At 46.3% G+C, this 16,244-nt stretch overlaps 1 protein-coding gene across 2 annotated transcripts in view; it reads right to left on the minus strand.

Moving 5' to 3' along the window:
• Positions 1-13,723, minus strand: part of SGSM3 (small G protein signaling modulator 3) — a 29,482-nt gene extending 15,759 nt beyond the window's left edge. The window contains exons 1-5 of one of the 2 annotated variants that reach the window (XM_050323343.1): positions 13,658-13,723; positions 12,654-12,703; positions 3,791-3,873; positions 2,427-2,512; positions 1,182-1,248 (exon numbers count right to left, since the gene is read on the minus strand). In XM_050323343.1, coding sequence (XP_050179300.1) covers positions 1,182-1,248; positions 2,427-2,512; positions 3,791-3,797 — 160 coding nt within the window. In that variant the 5' untranslated portion in view covers positions 3,798-3,873; positions 12,654-12,703; positions 13,658-13,723. Of the gene's footprint in view, positions 1-1,181; positions 1,249-2,426; positions 2,513-3,790; positions 3,874-6,594; positions 6,617-12,653; positions 12,704-13,657 lie in introns of those variants that run through there. The other variant, XM_050323344.1, reaches the window with a different exon arrangement.
• Positions 13,724-16,244: the final 2,521 nt, after the last annotated feature.

Raw genomic sequence — 16,244 nt, forward strand, 5'->3', positions numbered from 1 at the left:
CTAAGAAGCTGTTGGCAGGCTTCTAGGCTCTACTTACTCATGATTTAGAGCACAGTGCTGCTGGAATTAAACAAGATCCCAGCAGCAGCCATCCTGCTGGGTTTTATAAGAATCTGTAAATCAGGCTGACAAAAGCATAGCAAGCCTCAGAGGTGAAAAGCAGAAGCTATGTGCTCACGGAAGTAATGAGGTGCAAAATGTTAACTTTGGCGATATTTAATCATCAAAAAAGCTTTAGCAAGGACACCTCCAAATTCACAATGAGAGAGCCCCTTAACCTGAGGCTGGCTTTCTAAAATGGCACTTTAGCACAAGTACAGGTTTGACGTAAGGTGCTCTTGTCCTTCATCATATAATACATTCCAACAATGCGGTCCAAGTCTTTCTGCTGATTTTATAATGCACAAGTCTGTGAAATTTTCTGGCTGAAAAAAAAAAGAAATCACTGTGTCCTGTCCTCATCTCCAGGTCATGGCTTCAAAGAGGATCCTCTATGACTTAAGGTGACTCATGGCACACATGCGAACAACTTCTGCCCTTGCACTGTACAGCCTGAGCGCTGGAAACATCCTCCAGAGCACATAAAGCAATTCCTACATCTCCTTTCTCTTCCTCTTTGCAAAAGCCAGCTGTTGCAGTTCAATGCTCAGCTGCAATAGCTCTCCCCATCTCCTCCTATTTGGTTGCCTCCATATCTTACAGAAAATTTAGGATGTGGGGTTTGCCTGTACAATTTGTCCTACACTTTGCTGAGATGCTGGGATGGGCAGAACGCATAAGTGTTGCCACTCATCTTGGCCATGAGTTTTTCAACAGACAATGTTTCACTGTGCCTGCTGTGAGTGCTTACAATGCTACTGAACACAGAACTGCAAACAGGGAAAGTTGCCCTTCTCCAGCATGCAGTTGCTAATGGAAATGGTAACCTCCCCTAATTTTTCTCTCTTTTACCCATGGCACAAGCATAATGGGATGGAAATGACTTTTGCATAGTCTATGCCCCAGACTCCCATAAGGCAAGCAGGTCTAATTCACTTTATTACAAAGGTAGGATACAGAAAGATGATGACAGGAGGGTAGACAAGACCTAGCACAGAATGGTTCCAAAGTCACCCCGCCACACTTGGAAGCACAGGAAGGGCTGCACACAATGGAAGTGGGAGGGATAGGATTGGCTTTACCTTCCTTGTCAACTCGGAAACCGAATTCATCGTAGCGAAACTCTGGCTGCTCGACGGATTCTTCTTTCTGTGAGATGCGAGGAAGGAAAGCAGACAATTTCACCACTTTAGCACTGAATAACTGAACAGAGACATGTGGATATTGCCCCATCCCACCACTGTCCGCATTGTGCCCTTTGAGCAACTAGACCCCTTGCCCTTTAATTTTCAATGCCTCCTACCACAATTCCAAGCTGAGCAGATATTGCATACCATTCGCATTTTGACTTCTCCATGAAGTTGAGAAGCCCTACCATCAAACCCGTACAGATTTTCCTAGCAATCCTTTTCCCAGCAGGACTTGAACTCAGCCTCATATCAAGATCAGAACTCCCCAGCTGGAGGGGCATGAACTGAGGAATACACACACACGAGCTAAAGTGGTCTCTGCACTGCTAGCACACAGCAGTCCTTCCTGTTAACTCTGTGCACACACTGCAAATTCAGCTCCCTGCACTGTGCCATCTCCTGCCTGTTGCTCTCAGATTTTCTCTGAAAGACACCAGGCAAAACTGGGATTTGCACCAAAGGAAATTAAGACCCATGACCCAAACCTCAACCTTCCTGATCTGTGCTCATGGTTGGCCTTGGGGGATACACACTGGAGGTTACAAATAGGCTTCTTTTAGGAGTGAAAACCTATGGACACCTCTCTTTTCCTGCAAGCCCATCTGCTCCTCCTGTGGGGACTCTTGGAAGTACTGAACAAAGGCAGCACCCCAGAAGTGTGCTTCTTACATAGCTCCACAATAAGTTTTAATCTGCCTCATTGGGTTCAAATGCCTTCAGCAAACTGTGGCTAAGTTATGAAATTCCACAGCTGTTTCCTTCCTTCCTCCTCTGTCCACCTAACATGTCTTGAGGCTAGCATTTCCTGCCATACACAAGCCATCCAGAGTAGCTCGATGATGACAGAGACTCCCTGACAGTGTCAACATTTTTACAGTGGAGCAATAGTTGCAAAACAGCAAAGCAATAATTCACACAAGTTTCTTTGTACTCCGCAAGATCCTCTTGCAAAAGCCAGGATGCAGCCACAAAACACATGAAGTTCAAGCAGTAAACAAGTGTCCACCACCAAAGCACTGGAGGAAAAGTGTGCCTCTCCCTCCTTTTCCCTGTGGCTTTCAGAGACCACCAGAAACCACCAGGGTCCCTTTACTTTTGCAGAGCCAGAGAACACCCCCTCCCTGCCCCACACTATACCTGTGTGTACTTTGCCAGGATGTCCTGGGGCCAAATGCTGGGAGTGAGTGCTGAGAAGGGACCCCCAGCAGAGGGAGTGTGATGGCCTAAACAGAAAGAGATCAACACATAGCAGTGAAAACCTGGAAGAACATCCTTGGGAAGACACACTTAATACAGACTGTTTCAGCAAGGGAAGGACTCATTCAGCAGTTTCTCGTGACTGCTACTCTAGACAGGGAGACAGCTCCTACTTCACCAAGGGAGCCAGTAATTTCAGATGGTTTTGTTCCTTATTACTGAGTAAAAGAGGCAGAAAGGCCAAACAGAGTTCCCTCTAAGAAAGGGATTTTCAGGAAAGATAAATAGTTCTATGGTATCATATGATCACTCATCTGCTTGGAAAAGCTGTGCAATCAGTGCTAAGCCAGAGGAATTGACACCAAAATAATATTATTATGGAGAAGTAAATGTCTCCGACAGAGGCACCAACCCCAGCACCAGCAGCAATCCAGAGCTTACTCTGTCACTCAGACACCACAATGGAAAATCAGAGCCTTCAGCAAGATGCTCAACTGCAACTTTTTCTAAAAAGGTTGGGATATTGTCAGACCAGAGAGCTGCAGCAGTGAAAGTATGCCTATTATCTTGGTCTTTTGTGCTCAAGATAAGCATCCTTCCAATATCAGGTGGAGTGCCACTCCACAGCCTCCCTTGGAATACAAGCATACATCAAGTTTTGCCATTAAAGCAGATTAACATGTCCCAGGTCTTCTATTGTTCATATCACCAAAGCAAAGGTTTACTTGGCTTTGAAGTACAGTCTCCCTCAGGGTTATACGCCCTGAAATAATCAGCTGGACCAGGAAGGAAGGTTTAGACAAAAGTATGGGGTGGGAGAGTTGGCCAATACAAGACAGAGAAGACCTAGTTTTAGTAAAGTTTATATCTCAATAGTCCACAGTTGAACTCAAGTTATTCTTCAGCCTTCTGCCTGCCCTGCAGTGACCATTGTACAGCAAAAATCTCTCACAATCACTAAGTGAGCCACCAACTTTGGGGCAAATCTTGGGAGGAGAACAGAACCAAGCAAATCTTATGAAAAATAGGGAAAGAAGATTACATTTCAATGTTCTTCTTCTTCTGTGTTCAATGGCTGAAAAAGCTTCTTTGGGGTAAAAGAAGGAACTGAGTTCACCCTGAGGGAGAAGGCAGCTGGGTCACAAAGACTGGGGTGGTTTCCTTGCTCCCAATTTGACCAGATACTATGTTAATGTAAAGAATGGCTCTTGGAACCAGGAACTTTCTTTTATGAAGTTTCTGCTGAAGAAAAAGCAAGCAACCAAACAAACAAGCAGGTACTGAGTCCATTTTTGTCTGCTCACCTGACATTGCACTAGGTAAGGCTAGTAGCAGAGGCTGTCAGCAGGTCCAGAAGTGCTGTTCACAGAGGTCAGAGGTTACTATCCTGTTAGAAAAAAAGGGCAAGGAGAGAATTCAATTAGCATCTAAGAACATGGTGGGAGACAGAGAGACCCCTCACTCACAACTTTCCCAAACAAAAATTAAATCCCTTAGCATTTAAGTTCTGCCCCCACAAAAAATAAATTCCAGAGACTGGAATTTCCGCTTGGTTTACCTACTGACCAGCTAAAAAGAGCACACTGCCATTTACTAAATTCATTGTGATAGTACCAGCATTGCTGATCAAAAGAATGTCAAAAACCAAGCCAAATTCTATCACCTTTTCCATCCCATATTTCGAGTCCTATATTTAATTATGAATACTAATAAAACACACCATACATCATCAGTCTCTGAAGACACTGAGCATGGAGAAGGGACAGTGAAAAGGGTTTAAGGGGGTATCATTAGATCCAATAAGCCTAAAAGAGATTTTAGTAGTAGCAGGACAGGAGTAAAGTGTGTAGGGGTGTGGAAACACAGCTCTCTGAAGGATGTGGATGTGGATAACATGCTATCAAGTAACCCTGCAATGAGCCAGGAACCAGGCTCCTCTGAACTAAAGCCGGCAATAGAGCTCAGATGATGGAACAGCCCATGTAGCTCCCCTCCTTGCTTTCCTGGCACTAGTTAACAGCAGATTTTTATGGGGTTTTTTATGGGGATTTCCAGGAAAACAATGGAATAGTTCAGTAATCAGAGAGAGACAGATTCTGGACTTTAGGATCAGCCTTACAACTTATGTGTGGGAGACAGCAAGAGCCACCTCTAACAAGCAGATAAAGCCAGTGCTGGGATATATCAGTCACTCGCACTTCCTTGGGAAAGAACCTCGGAGAAGCTAACACTGACACATCTGGGATGGCTTTTCCAGCTTCTCCTTTCTAGTAAAGCTACTTGTGACTGTAAACTGCTAAAAGTAGGAACCCCAGGGATTCATCCAGCAGGCCCTGTCCAAGTTGGTTTACAGTGCTGAACAGTACAAGGTTATACTGCCTTTGCATCTCAGTGAGCTTTCCAGAGAGCACTTGTAGCCTGGAAGCGACTTGTTACAGCACTCCAAGATAAGCAGTTGTACGACACTGCAAAAGCATAAAAAACATTTGTGTTTGGAAACACAAATGATAAGGCTTCCTCCTCCCAGTTCTATTGCCTGAGAAAGGCTGGCATGGATCAACAGATGCTCTGATTTTCTGACACCAACTCTTAGGGCAAAAAGAATAACAAAGAAACTACAAAAAAACCCCCACAAACCAACAAACAACAACAAAACAAAAAACCCCCACCAAAAAAAACCCCCAGCTTTTATTTCTGAGAAGGAATGCTGTCCACAGGATGGTCACTTGCTTACACACCAATTCTGTAAACGTTTGTCTATCTCCCCATCACTCTAGTCCTATTTGCTCCCTTAGCACCAGCTCTTCTCTCAGTAGTTGAAGACATAACAACAATTACAAAATGAGCATCTGCATGCTCATATTACATGGGAATGCACACAGTATGCCCACCAAGCAGGTAAACTGGTTGACAATACCTATTTCAACATCACTGTGAATGTATTTTGATGTTTTTCAGGCTTATCACTGCCTTGCAACCATGACTGCTCTGCTCCTGAGCCTGCAAAGTGTCCTTCTACGCTGCGTTCTCTCAGCCCAGTTAACCCTGTTCCCAACGACTTTTACTAGGAGTGCAGTCACCATGTGGTACATCTGCCATGCTTCTCATCGCTTCTCATTGCCTCAGAGCCTCAAGCCTGTGAGCAGGGATCCCCCTCGGCCATCATTAACCTTCATCGTGTGCACAATCGCTGCTGCACCAACCTGCGATGGAGGAGCCAGGCCAGTGTTTGGAAGAGTAGGAGAGTGCTGAGTGGGTTTTTCCTCATCCCAAAGCAGGTGTAGCAGAGGGAACACCTTCTTTGTCCACGTCATCACACGCTGGCCTCTGCCTTGCTGGGGATCACTCCCCTGCCTGCTGCCTGCTCGCTCTCCTGTCCCTGACATTAGAGCACTGAACTTGGTGGGCAGGTTTTTCCAGCCCCCGGTTCCTATAGAAACGTTCCTGCAAGCACGGATCTGGGACAGAGCCCAGGAACAGTGTGAGGCTCACCTTGCTCCTGGCACGGCTGTGCAGGAGGGCAGGGAATCACACCAAGAGAAGGCTCCTGCTACGGCACATGGAGGCAGAGCGCCAGGGACTGCCCACGGAGCCAAACGTCTCCAAGAGAAGGCGCTGAGGCCACTGCACCAGCCGTTCCAGCATCACAGGAACCAGGAAGAAAGTTCCCTGGCACAGCCAGGCACACCCAGGGCAAGACAGGAGGCAGAGGAGGATACCTGGTATATAGTGAGTTCTTTCCTTTGACTGAGGTATATAAACCTAAAGCAACTCTCGAACTCTCCTAGAACAAAAGGGGCTCCCACAAAGCCTGTGAAACCACACGTGTGAAATTTCTACAGCTCTTAGCTGGGTTATTTGCACAGTGCACACTTCTGAAAACACGGAACAGTAAGAAATACAGAGGAAAAAACACATCAGATGGAACAAATATTAATGGTAACTCCCAAACCCTCAGAACTCCAAAACTAAAACCTCACACACATTAAGAAGCATCTCCCATGTTTAAAGGCCATTTAAGTTTCCTGTATGAAGCAATCTTGGCCACATAACAGGCAGTCCTCACATTTTGAAAGATACATACTTTTTGTTAAAATGTTAATGGTACCTGTTATTTGCAGATATACTTTTTGTGTTCAGACTCTAAAACAAATCACAGCACATTGGTTCCAGCCTGCGAGAAGACAGCTATGGTGAGTGTGTGCACCTGAAAAAGAAGGCTGCAAGGGAAGCATGCAGTCAGCATCAGGTACAGCCATTTGAAGCTCTCCACCTGCAAGGCCTTTGCTGGAGTTGCAAATACACACCATGCAAGATTATAGTTAGTTTCTTTTCCAGTGTAGGTGTCCTTTAGAAATGGATGTTTACAAAGGAGACCTGCAAATTTACTTCCACTTGGCAATACTGTGCCTCCTCTGGACATGCTGGCTCTTCCACACAGCTGTGGTATGAGAGATTTCAATTACCTGGTTTCTGGCAAACACCAGATAGCAATCTCCTGCTGCCAATGTTTTACTTGCTTGGCTTCTTTTGCCACGTGATCTCCATATAAGCCTCTGGCAGTAGTGCCTGGATGTGCTAAGCATGAAATGATGCTTCTGGAGCCTTTCAGTAGGATCTTTATTATGGGACAGAAAGTCCTTCAGGAGTGTTATTCCCCTGCTGATTTTAGCAACAAAAAAGCATAAGAAATCACAAAAAAAAAAAAAAAAAGCAACACACCTCTAGCAGAAAGACAGTGCAGAAGACAAACACTTCACAAAGCAATGTTTTTGTATGCTGAAAACTTTACAGTTACAAAGGAGCCACCAGTAAACATCATCAGAAGAACCAGAACAAGCACAACAATTCCTTCTAGAATAATTTTCATCCACTGTCATAAGAACAGCATATACAATACCTCTTCTGACAGTAAGCTAGCATTGGAAAAACTGTTTTCCTTTACGTTTAATGAATGTGAAGCCACAGTGAATGCAGTAAATCTCACTGCCACCTCTGGACCCTCAGCTGGTTTCCACTGCTCTCTATTCTCTTGCTTTATTAAAAACCAAAATGCTTGGAAGAGAGAAAAGTGACTGCAAAATCACAGTACCCATCAGGAGGCCATGCACTTAAGGTGTAGTTCTAGAAGCCTCTTCCAGTTCAGCTTTTGAAATCCCAAGTAGATTGCATCCAATTTAACATCTCCCTCTCTCAGAAATCAGACAAAAATTCTGCACCGAATCAGGCAGTTCAATTCTGTCTTCTCACACCCAGAAAACTTTTGTTTTCTGAATTATAATCTGACTTGTTCAATGAAATGTCCAAGAGGAACTCTCAGCAGGAAGCCCTTGGCCTTCCTTCCCTTCCCCCATCAGTGTCTCCCTCAGGTCAGGCAAAGGCATATCCTGGAGCTGCAAATGCCATTAGTCCATGAGTCAATATTTACTTTGCACGAAGAGTCAGAAGAAAACTCCAGCTTCACAAACAAGTACAGAAGTGAGCAAAGCACAGACACATACCTGACCAAGGGGTGCAAAAGATACAGGTAACTTCTGTCCCTCCCACCCTGACACCCTAGCTTTTTTAAAAATGTAGAATCCCATGCAGACACTGACACACAGCAGCTGTGTTTCGGTGTTGGTGAACCTGGGTCATTCCAGGAACTATCTGCTCAAGGCTTACAAACCATGACCAACCTCACATTGCTTTGGGTGTTGAGCAACACACCACAAATGCAGGTGGGAGGTGCTGAGGGAGCCTTCGTGCTTCCTTTCTACTACGGGACTGGGAATGAAGAGCTGAAGGACTTTACTGCCCTCAGCCTGCTTTCTGGTAGAGTGAGAGTAAAACAGAGATACACCAAAAACCTTGAGCGGGCCTTGAAAGGGGGATGCGAGACCAGGAGAGCAGCAAGGGGGAGGCTGTGACAGCCTTGCAGAGCCCGGTGGGCAGGCAGGCAGGATGGCAAACTGCAGACAAGTGTTATGCACTGACTGCAGAAGCTCCACACAGGACTCCAGTGCTGCCCAGTCATCAACTGGGATTACACAGTGACTGCAGGAATGTGGTGGGGCAAAGTGCCTCCCAGTTGCCTCAGGGAAGTTAGAGCAAGACTTAACAGAGGCAACAAAAAGTAAACTGGAACTCTGTGTCTCCTGCCATAAAGCACCTTGTAAATTCCTGGCCTCATTGGAAATGTAATTCCATGCAACAGTTCTGTACCCTGTTGGTGTCCAGCAAGTTTGCTTGCTGCAATGACAGAGTCCCACTGGAGCTGGAGGTGCTGAACCATTGTCTGTTTATACAAAAGGAACAGAACAAGGAACTTTCAGTTTTGTATCCATTTCATCTCATTTTGAAAATAAGGATGTGAAAAAGCAGAATCCTGCTTCCTACTGTTTACGCATTGGACAGACAGACACAGATGGACTTCCTGATCACAGTTCAATGTGTCAAGCTTGTCTCTGAAAAAGCTCTACACTGCACCTGCTTATGTAGAATGCAGATATCCTACATATCAACAGAGATCTTATTTTCAGAGCAGAACTGCATTTATTTGCCTGGTTCCAAAGCAAACAGCATGCCAGCTAAACATGAACTGCACTACCATGGAGAAACTCTCGTTAGCCAAGACCCTTGGGGTCAGAGGAGGAGGAGCAGTTTCCTCTTTCACAGTGCTGCCATTGCATGACTGGTGAAAAGATGGGAATATAGAGTGCTCCTTGCATCTCACACAGGATTACAATTGAGTACTAAAACAACGGTTGTTGGGGTTTTCTATCTGCATTGAATGAGGTTAGAAAAAAAAGGCCAGGATACCAACTAGCATGGCATTTACTCTTGTTGCACATTAAAATTCTTCCTGCTTCCAACACAGAGGCGAGAAAACCCATATGTGCCAAAAACGGCAACCACCCTAGTCTCCAAGGCTTAGGGTAAAGGCAATTCCACATTAAACACCACGAGGCAAATATAAACCAAAGGTTTCTGATTAGTGTCTAAGGAGGCCCCAAACACACCTTCCATCACAGTCAGGTACTGCACAATAAATGGACACTTTCACCTAAATAAACACAGTGCAGGACCAGGGTACTTCTGCAGAACTCTACAGAAACTTGTTTTCTCCAAAACTCTCCAGAAATGGTTTTCACCTTCTGGCCCATGAACTTCTGCAAGGCTGCAAACTATTTATAAGATGTCTGTGGAAAGTAATTGCAACTGTCCAATTTCATTTCAATACAGAAGTTTGAAAGAAAATATTTCTGCTAGAGATGCAGAGTTGCAGCAGTCAAAGAAAGCTTGAAAGACGCTTGTGACAGTGATTTAAAATCAGGTATTGAGAAGTCTGTTATATGACACTCCTACCCCGAGTGGTGACAAGCAGTGCCATCCGAGGCTCTCTCCATCACCAGCCCTGTTGGTTCATCCCAGGTGAAAGTTTGATTCTCAAGCTGGCCTCATCCCACTGTTCCCAGTGACAAAGGAGCAAGAGCCTGAAGAGTGTCTCTTCGTTGACACAGCCTCAGATGGATTTGCAGAGGTTTAGCTGTCAGGGTTTGCTGACACCTTGGTGAGGCATCAGAAAGACTCGATCCAGGTCACTCCCCTGTACCTCTGTTGCATTACTATTTCCTCCAATATTCACAAAAAAGGTCAGATTAACCTCCTAGGACTCTAAGCAGGTCTCGATTCATTTGGTTTCAGAAAATGTGCTTTTAAGAAAAGCGTATCCCACAGCATTTGAAACTTTTCTCCTTCAGGGTTCTGTCTTTACAGAACTTAACTTTCTGAAGAGGTTAGTAACATTCAAAACACCTCTCAGGACTGTTTGCAAAGCCCTTATCTAGCATGTCATGTTTGACTACTTAGATCTTGCTCCTGCAGAAATTTATATGCACAGATAACTTAAGAGGGAAAAAAGGCAAAATATACAATGACTGTTAACATTTGTAACAAAACAAGAGAACACCTCTGATATTTCCTGATTCTGGGGACCAAGGAAGACTTCTCCAGAAAAGAAGGGCTGTCAGGTTACAGACATTTCTGAATCATCAAATACTTCCCAGTCAAGAAATACTGCACTGTCTGGGCAGTAAAACAGTTTTTGTAGTCATACTTATACCGATATACTATCTTCTTTTTACCTATCTCATAAAAAAACCTGTTGTCATCTCTCCTAGGGTGATTTTCTCAAGGCAGAAACAAAATTACTCTGTTACCAATATACCTTGTTGCATTCCAGTTTAAAAAAAGCTGGGGCTTCCTCAGAGACAAAACAAATGTGGCAGGACAACATCCTCCTCTTTCCTACCTGGTATCAACAGTAACACAGCTGACAAGTGAGATTTTCCCCAGTGCTCCCACATACTTACCCTGTGTAAGGTTTATGTATTTAAAACCTAGACCCTGTGATGAAAGGTGGTACAGAAAGAAGTTTAAGCAAGTCTTTGTGTGGCTGAGGACACAAAATTGACGTGCCAACACCTCTCCAACTCTTGAGGAACACTCGGGACAATGCATTCACAACACAGAATGAAGCCATTTGTTTACCTCATCCTACCTGACAGTTGCAAAATCTCTGTATCCTATCCATTTGAGCTAGGATGGGATCCAGGACACCCACTGTGATACAGACCACCAACTAGGATCACTGTTGATTTAGCCAGAAGAGCTGTAGAACCACATACACCAAAATATAAGGCGCCTTATCTTTATCACTGCAGATAACGTTGCAATACTTCTTAGGTTTTATTTTTTTAAAGTTTTCTTCACTTCTTATGTGTTGGTGAGAAGTTTGCAATCGACAGTCAGGAAGAGACATCATCCCAACCATTTCCAAAACAGTTACTACCTCGAATGTGGTATCGCTCAGGAGGGATGAACTCATCGACTCCTTTGTTAAAGCATCCCAAATACCAAACATGGGAAACAATTCAGCAACATGCAAACAAATTCACTAAGAATGGGACTGAGACTGACAGCCCATTTCACACAGATCCCTTAATCAATAATCTCTACAGTTACCATGACACCTCAGGTAAGAGACATTGATTTTTAAAGGCTAAACATTTTGATTACTGCTCGTCTTTTAAGACTGTCGAGGTCCTTTAGAACACTGAGATTAGCAAAAGATCTCATCTTGCAGGAAAGCAAGTGACAGGTTAAAAGCACAGCAAAGAAGAAGAATCTAAATTACATTAGCAGGGACCCAAAAATCAGAGAATTATTTCAGTCCTGAGCAGGTGTGCAGTACTTTCCTCACCTCGACTCTCTCCTGCCCTGACCAGTGCAATTCCTCCAGAAATACGCCCCTCCTCTCTGCTGCCCCTCATAGATTCCCTTCACCCTTCTTCAGAGGAAGAGTCACTATGAATGACATCTCCCTGAGAATACCAAGCCACGTTATCAAAACATCATCGTAAACAGGCATTGAGAAAGGAAGTACTTGTCATTTTAATCTGTTAAATACAGAATTAACATGGCTTTGTAGTAACACGACACAACCAGTCCCCACCCTGACCTCTTTAAATTACATGTCATGCCTCTTCCCACACCCTTCCTTCCCTTTTACTTTGTGAATTCTCCAGAGTAGGAATCCAACCTTTGTTTCTGCGTAGGGAAAGCTACACGCACAGCGTGCAGATCCAGAAATACGTAATGAAATTGATTTTTGTTCCAGTGGCTGTTTCTTCTTAGGCCACCACTCCAGACACTGTAGCAGCTAAAAAACTAATCTAGAATTCAGATTATCCAGCAGGCAACTGTATTCTGATCAATAGCTCAGCAAAAGCACAGCAGTGCCCCACTCCTGCTAGGCTGGCAGTTCCTTCTTGAGTGATTTCACGATCCAGTCTTGCACTACTGAAAAAACACTGATCATACTTCCAGCAAGACTGCTTCTCTCTCTCGTCTATTTGCACAAACGGATCTCTCATTTCCTGAAGGCACTGTTACTACTTTATCCTTCCCCCCCCCCCAAAAAAAAATCACAGCAAGCTATGAAGAGTAGGGCTGAGACATCATGAAGTAGGAAGCTATGACATCACATAAATTCCCCCCTCCCCCCCAGCTCTGGAATCTACTTGTTTAGAAGGAAAGTACCTGCTTAAATTCAGACATGCTTCAAAAAATTAGTAAGGAAGCAAAGTAGACACAGGGAGGAAATTTTTCCTGTCCCAGCCTTACCAGATCTGTGAAGAGACACCGACAGCCGTCCTGGAGCCCACAGCCACTGCCTGCAACGAGATTTAAGTCCGTGTGACAGCGGTTCTTTGCTCCCTTGAATTTGCATCACCAGGTAAGAGGAATTACATCTGTCTCCTGCCTTCCTGACATTTATTACAGCTGACAATCACAGAGCCTGTAGCACGTCTATTTGTGCCCACTGCCTAGAGGATACTGCCATATTTCCATCTGTTTCGTGACCGTTCCTTCCCCCCAGCCAGACAGGAGACCGACTGTCTCTCCTCCGGGGCACCTCTGAAAAGGTGCAAGCGTGGAGAGCAAATGAGTACGGCAGAGCAGAAGGGACGAGACCACCGGGAGTCGCAGCCACAGGCAGGAGAGGCGGGTTAGGGGAGAGGCACGTCCCGGGGAGCAGGGGAGAGCCCAGCCGGGAGAAGGGGACGCCGGCAGCGCAGGGAGAAGGTGCCCCAGCAGCCCGGCGAGGAGCCGTGCACAGCATGAGTCACCGCCGGAGCCAGACCCTGCGTCAGCGCAGCAGGTGCGCGGGAGCCTCCCCGGGATGGGGGTCCCTCCCTTCCCCCGCCCCGGCCCCGGCCCCGGCCCCGGCCCGCCGAGCGGAGCCGCTGCCGCGCAGCCCCTGCCCCACACACGGCCCGGCGGCGGGGCTGCCCGGGCGGGGAGCCGGTGCCGGGGGAGAGGTGTGCGCGAGGGGCCTCACAAGGCGGCTCGACGGCTCCAGGAGCCCCGGCGCGGGGGCAGGCGCAGGGCTGGCAGCCCCGCAGGGCGAGGGGCGACCCGTGGGCAGAGCCCCCTCCCTGCGCAGCGCCGGCCCCGGCCCCGGCCCCGCACCCCACCTGCTGGCCCCGGCCCCGCACCCACCTGCTGGCCCCGGCCCCGCACCCACCTGCCGGCCCCGGCCCCGCACCCACCTGCCGGCCCCGGCCCCGCACCCACCTGCCGGCCCCGGCCCCGCACCCACCTGCTGGCCCCGGCCCCGCACCCACCTGCTGCCGCCGCGCTCCCCTCAGGGCGGGCGCCGGCCCCGACCCGGCGGCCCCGCACGCCGCTCCGCAGGCGCATGCGCGGGATCGGGGCGGAGGCGCGGGGCGCGCTGGGGGCTGTAGGCCGGGAAGGCGTGGGAAGCCGGGATGCTGGTGCTCGCCCCTCGCTCGGGGCCGGGGCAATCGCCCCTCCAAACAGCGCACAGACCCAGGCGACGCCAGTAGAGCGGCAGTGTCACAGACACGGGCTGCAGGGACACGGGGCAGAATCATCCAGAAGTGGGATTAGTCACAAAATCAATTAGGCTGGAAAAGACCTCTGAGATCATCGAGTCCAGCCTATGACCGAACGCCACCATGCCACTCAGTGCTACGTCCAGCCTTTCCTTAAACACCTCCAGAGAGGGTGATTCACCACCTCTCCGGGCAGGCAATTCTAGTGTCTAATTACCCTTTCTGTGAAGAAATTCATCCTAAGGTCCAACCTAAACCTCCCCTGGTGCAACTTAAGACCATGTCCTCTCATCCTGTCCCTAGTTGCCTGGGAGAAGAGCCCAATACTCACCTGGCTACAACCTCATTTCAGGTAGTTGTAGAAAGCAATAAGATCTCCCCTGAGCTTCCTTTTCTTCAGACTAAACAACCCCAGCTCCCTCAGCCGCTCAGACTTGTGCTCCAGACCCTTCACCAGCTTCTCTGGACCCACTCCAGCACCTCAATGTCCTTCCTGAATTTAGAGGTCTAGAACTGGACATAGCACTCAAGGTGTGGCCTCACCAGTGCTGAGTACAGGAGGAGAATCGAGACCTGTACAGTCAAGAGCTGCTCCTGAGCACTGCTTGGTGACCTGCTCCCACCAGTCAAGGAGAGGGGAGAACTACATCTTTGGCTGGTGTCACTGCCAACGATGCCAGAAAGAAAACAGGTCATAAACTAAGGAGTGGAAGTCTCTTAAAGGATCTGTGTATCATGCCAGTTTTCTAGGAGGGTGACATTTCCTCTGCGCCACTGTTATTTGTTTAAAACTTTCCAGGAAAACCAGTTCCAACAGTTTACAGCTGGCAGCCTCTGCTTAGAACAAAGATTTATTTCCAGATGATGAGAAAAGGTGCATTAACTGATCCTCTTCCCTGCAATTTCATTGTTGGTTTTTTGTTTTGTTGTTTTTTTTTTTAAGGAGGAAAGAGGACCAAAATAGGAAGACTTCTGCATATGTCTGTTTTCTTTCTTGGCTATCCATTTGAGTAATAGTCTGAAAATTACCAGCATTCAATTAGTTATCCTTTCCAAACAGATGGCTAATTAAATGTTAATAGCACAAGCAGGCAAAATGTTTTAAACACCATAAAACTCAGAAATGTTTGAGACATTTTGAATGCCATAATCTAGGGGCAAGGTAAAACCAGAGCAATCTCAATGAAGGGAAATCATGGCCTGAAGCTTCCCACTGCTCTACTTAATATAGACAAGCCTCATTAAAACCGTATTTTGAAATCCTCTTTAAACAGCGATGGCCTCAAAGACAGCAGGTAGCTCCTTTAAATTTGTTCTGCTTTTCTTAATTCTTTCCAGCAACCACACTTCAAAAATCATTCAGTAATCCCAGTCATTTCATCTCTGAGAATATGAATAAATGAGAAGCAAGAGGGAGCTTTTTATTGCACTGACACAAAAGAAGTGGTCTGTGATACAGTAACACTGGAAGAAGAGGTAAGGGAACCATTCCAGTTTAAGTCAAAGGGAGAAGAGTTTGGTCCAATACTGAATGGCCAGTAAGGCACAGACGTTACAAATCAGAACTTTTATGTCAGAAATAAAATCAAAGCTCTTGAATTTTTCTGGCACCCAGTGAATCCCAGCATAGTTTTTCTTTCCTTATCAGAAAAAAATTACTTGTAGTAGAGATCAACTTTCACATGTCTGATTCCACCTACCATTAAGTATCAATCACCTACAAGGTGATCAAGGACCACAAGGATTGTGGCCAAGGACCACAATCACAGCCAAATCACAATGGCTGGTTCCTAATCCAAACCTGCAAATATTATTTTCATCCAAACCTCCAAATATTATTTTCAGAAGCTACAGAGCCAGAAGTGCACTATTAAACTAGGAAGGGAGCACTAAAGGACGACCAGTTTGATCAGCCAAGTTCCATGGCCTCTCCCTTTCATCATTTCTACTGTTTTGGCCTATTTGCTCCCCAAATCACAGGACACTGAAAACCAGGACAAACTTTTATCAACTTTTGAGATACCTGTGGAGAAAGTTTCAGAGCAGATAAATAAGATGGAAATGGGAGTGGGCTCAGTTCCCTTTATCCCGCTCTTCAACAAGTCAGTCCTACATGCATGTCAGGCAGCACCTGGCATTGCTCTTTGACAGCTGGCAGTGCTCTTAAGGGCCAATGAAAAGTGCTGTGATAAAGTTACCTTGTCACAATCAAGTGTTTCTCAATAACTCAGCAAATGGAGGCTTGACTAAACAGCAGACAAAGAATGAAAAGCCCATCTGGAATCAAGGTGGCTGTAAACTCTGGGGGTTAAATGCACAACAGAGAACCAAAATAACATGACACAGTAAACAGATC

This window comes from Myiozetetes cayanensis, unplaced genomic scaffold (assembly GCF_022539395.1).
Source record: "Myiozetetes cayanensis isolate MyiCay16 unplaced genomic scaffold, myiCay2020 scf3, whole genome shotgun sequence".
In the NCBI taxonomy this organism is placed as follows: domain Eukaryota; kingdom Metazoa; phylum Chordata; class Aves; order Passeriformes; family Tyrannidae; genus Myiozetetes; species Myiozetetes cayanensis.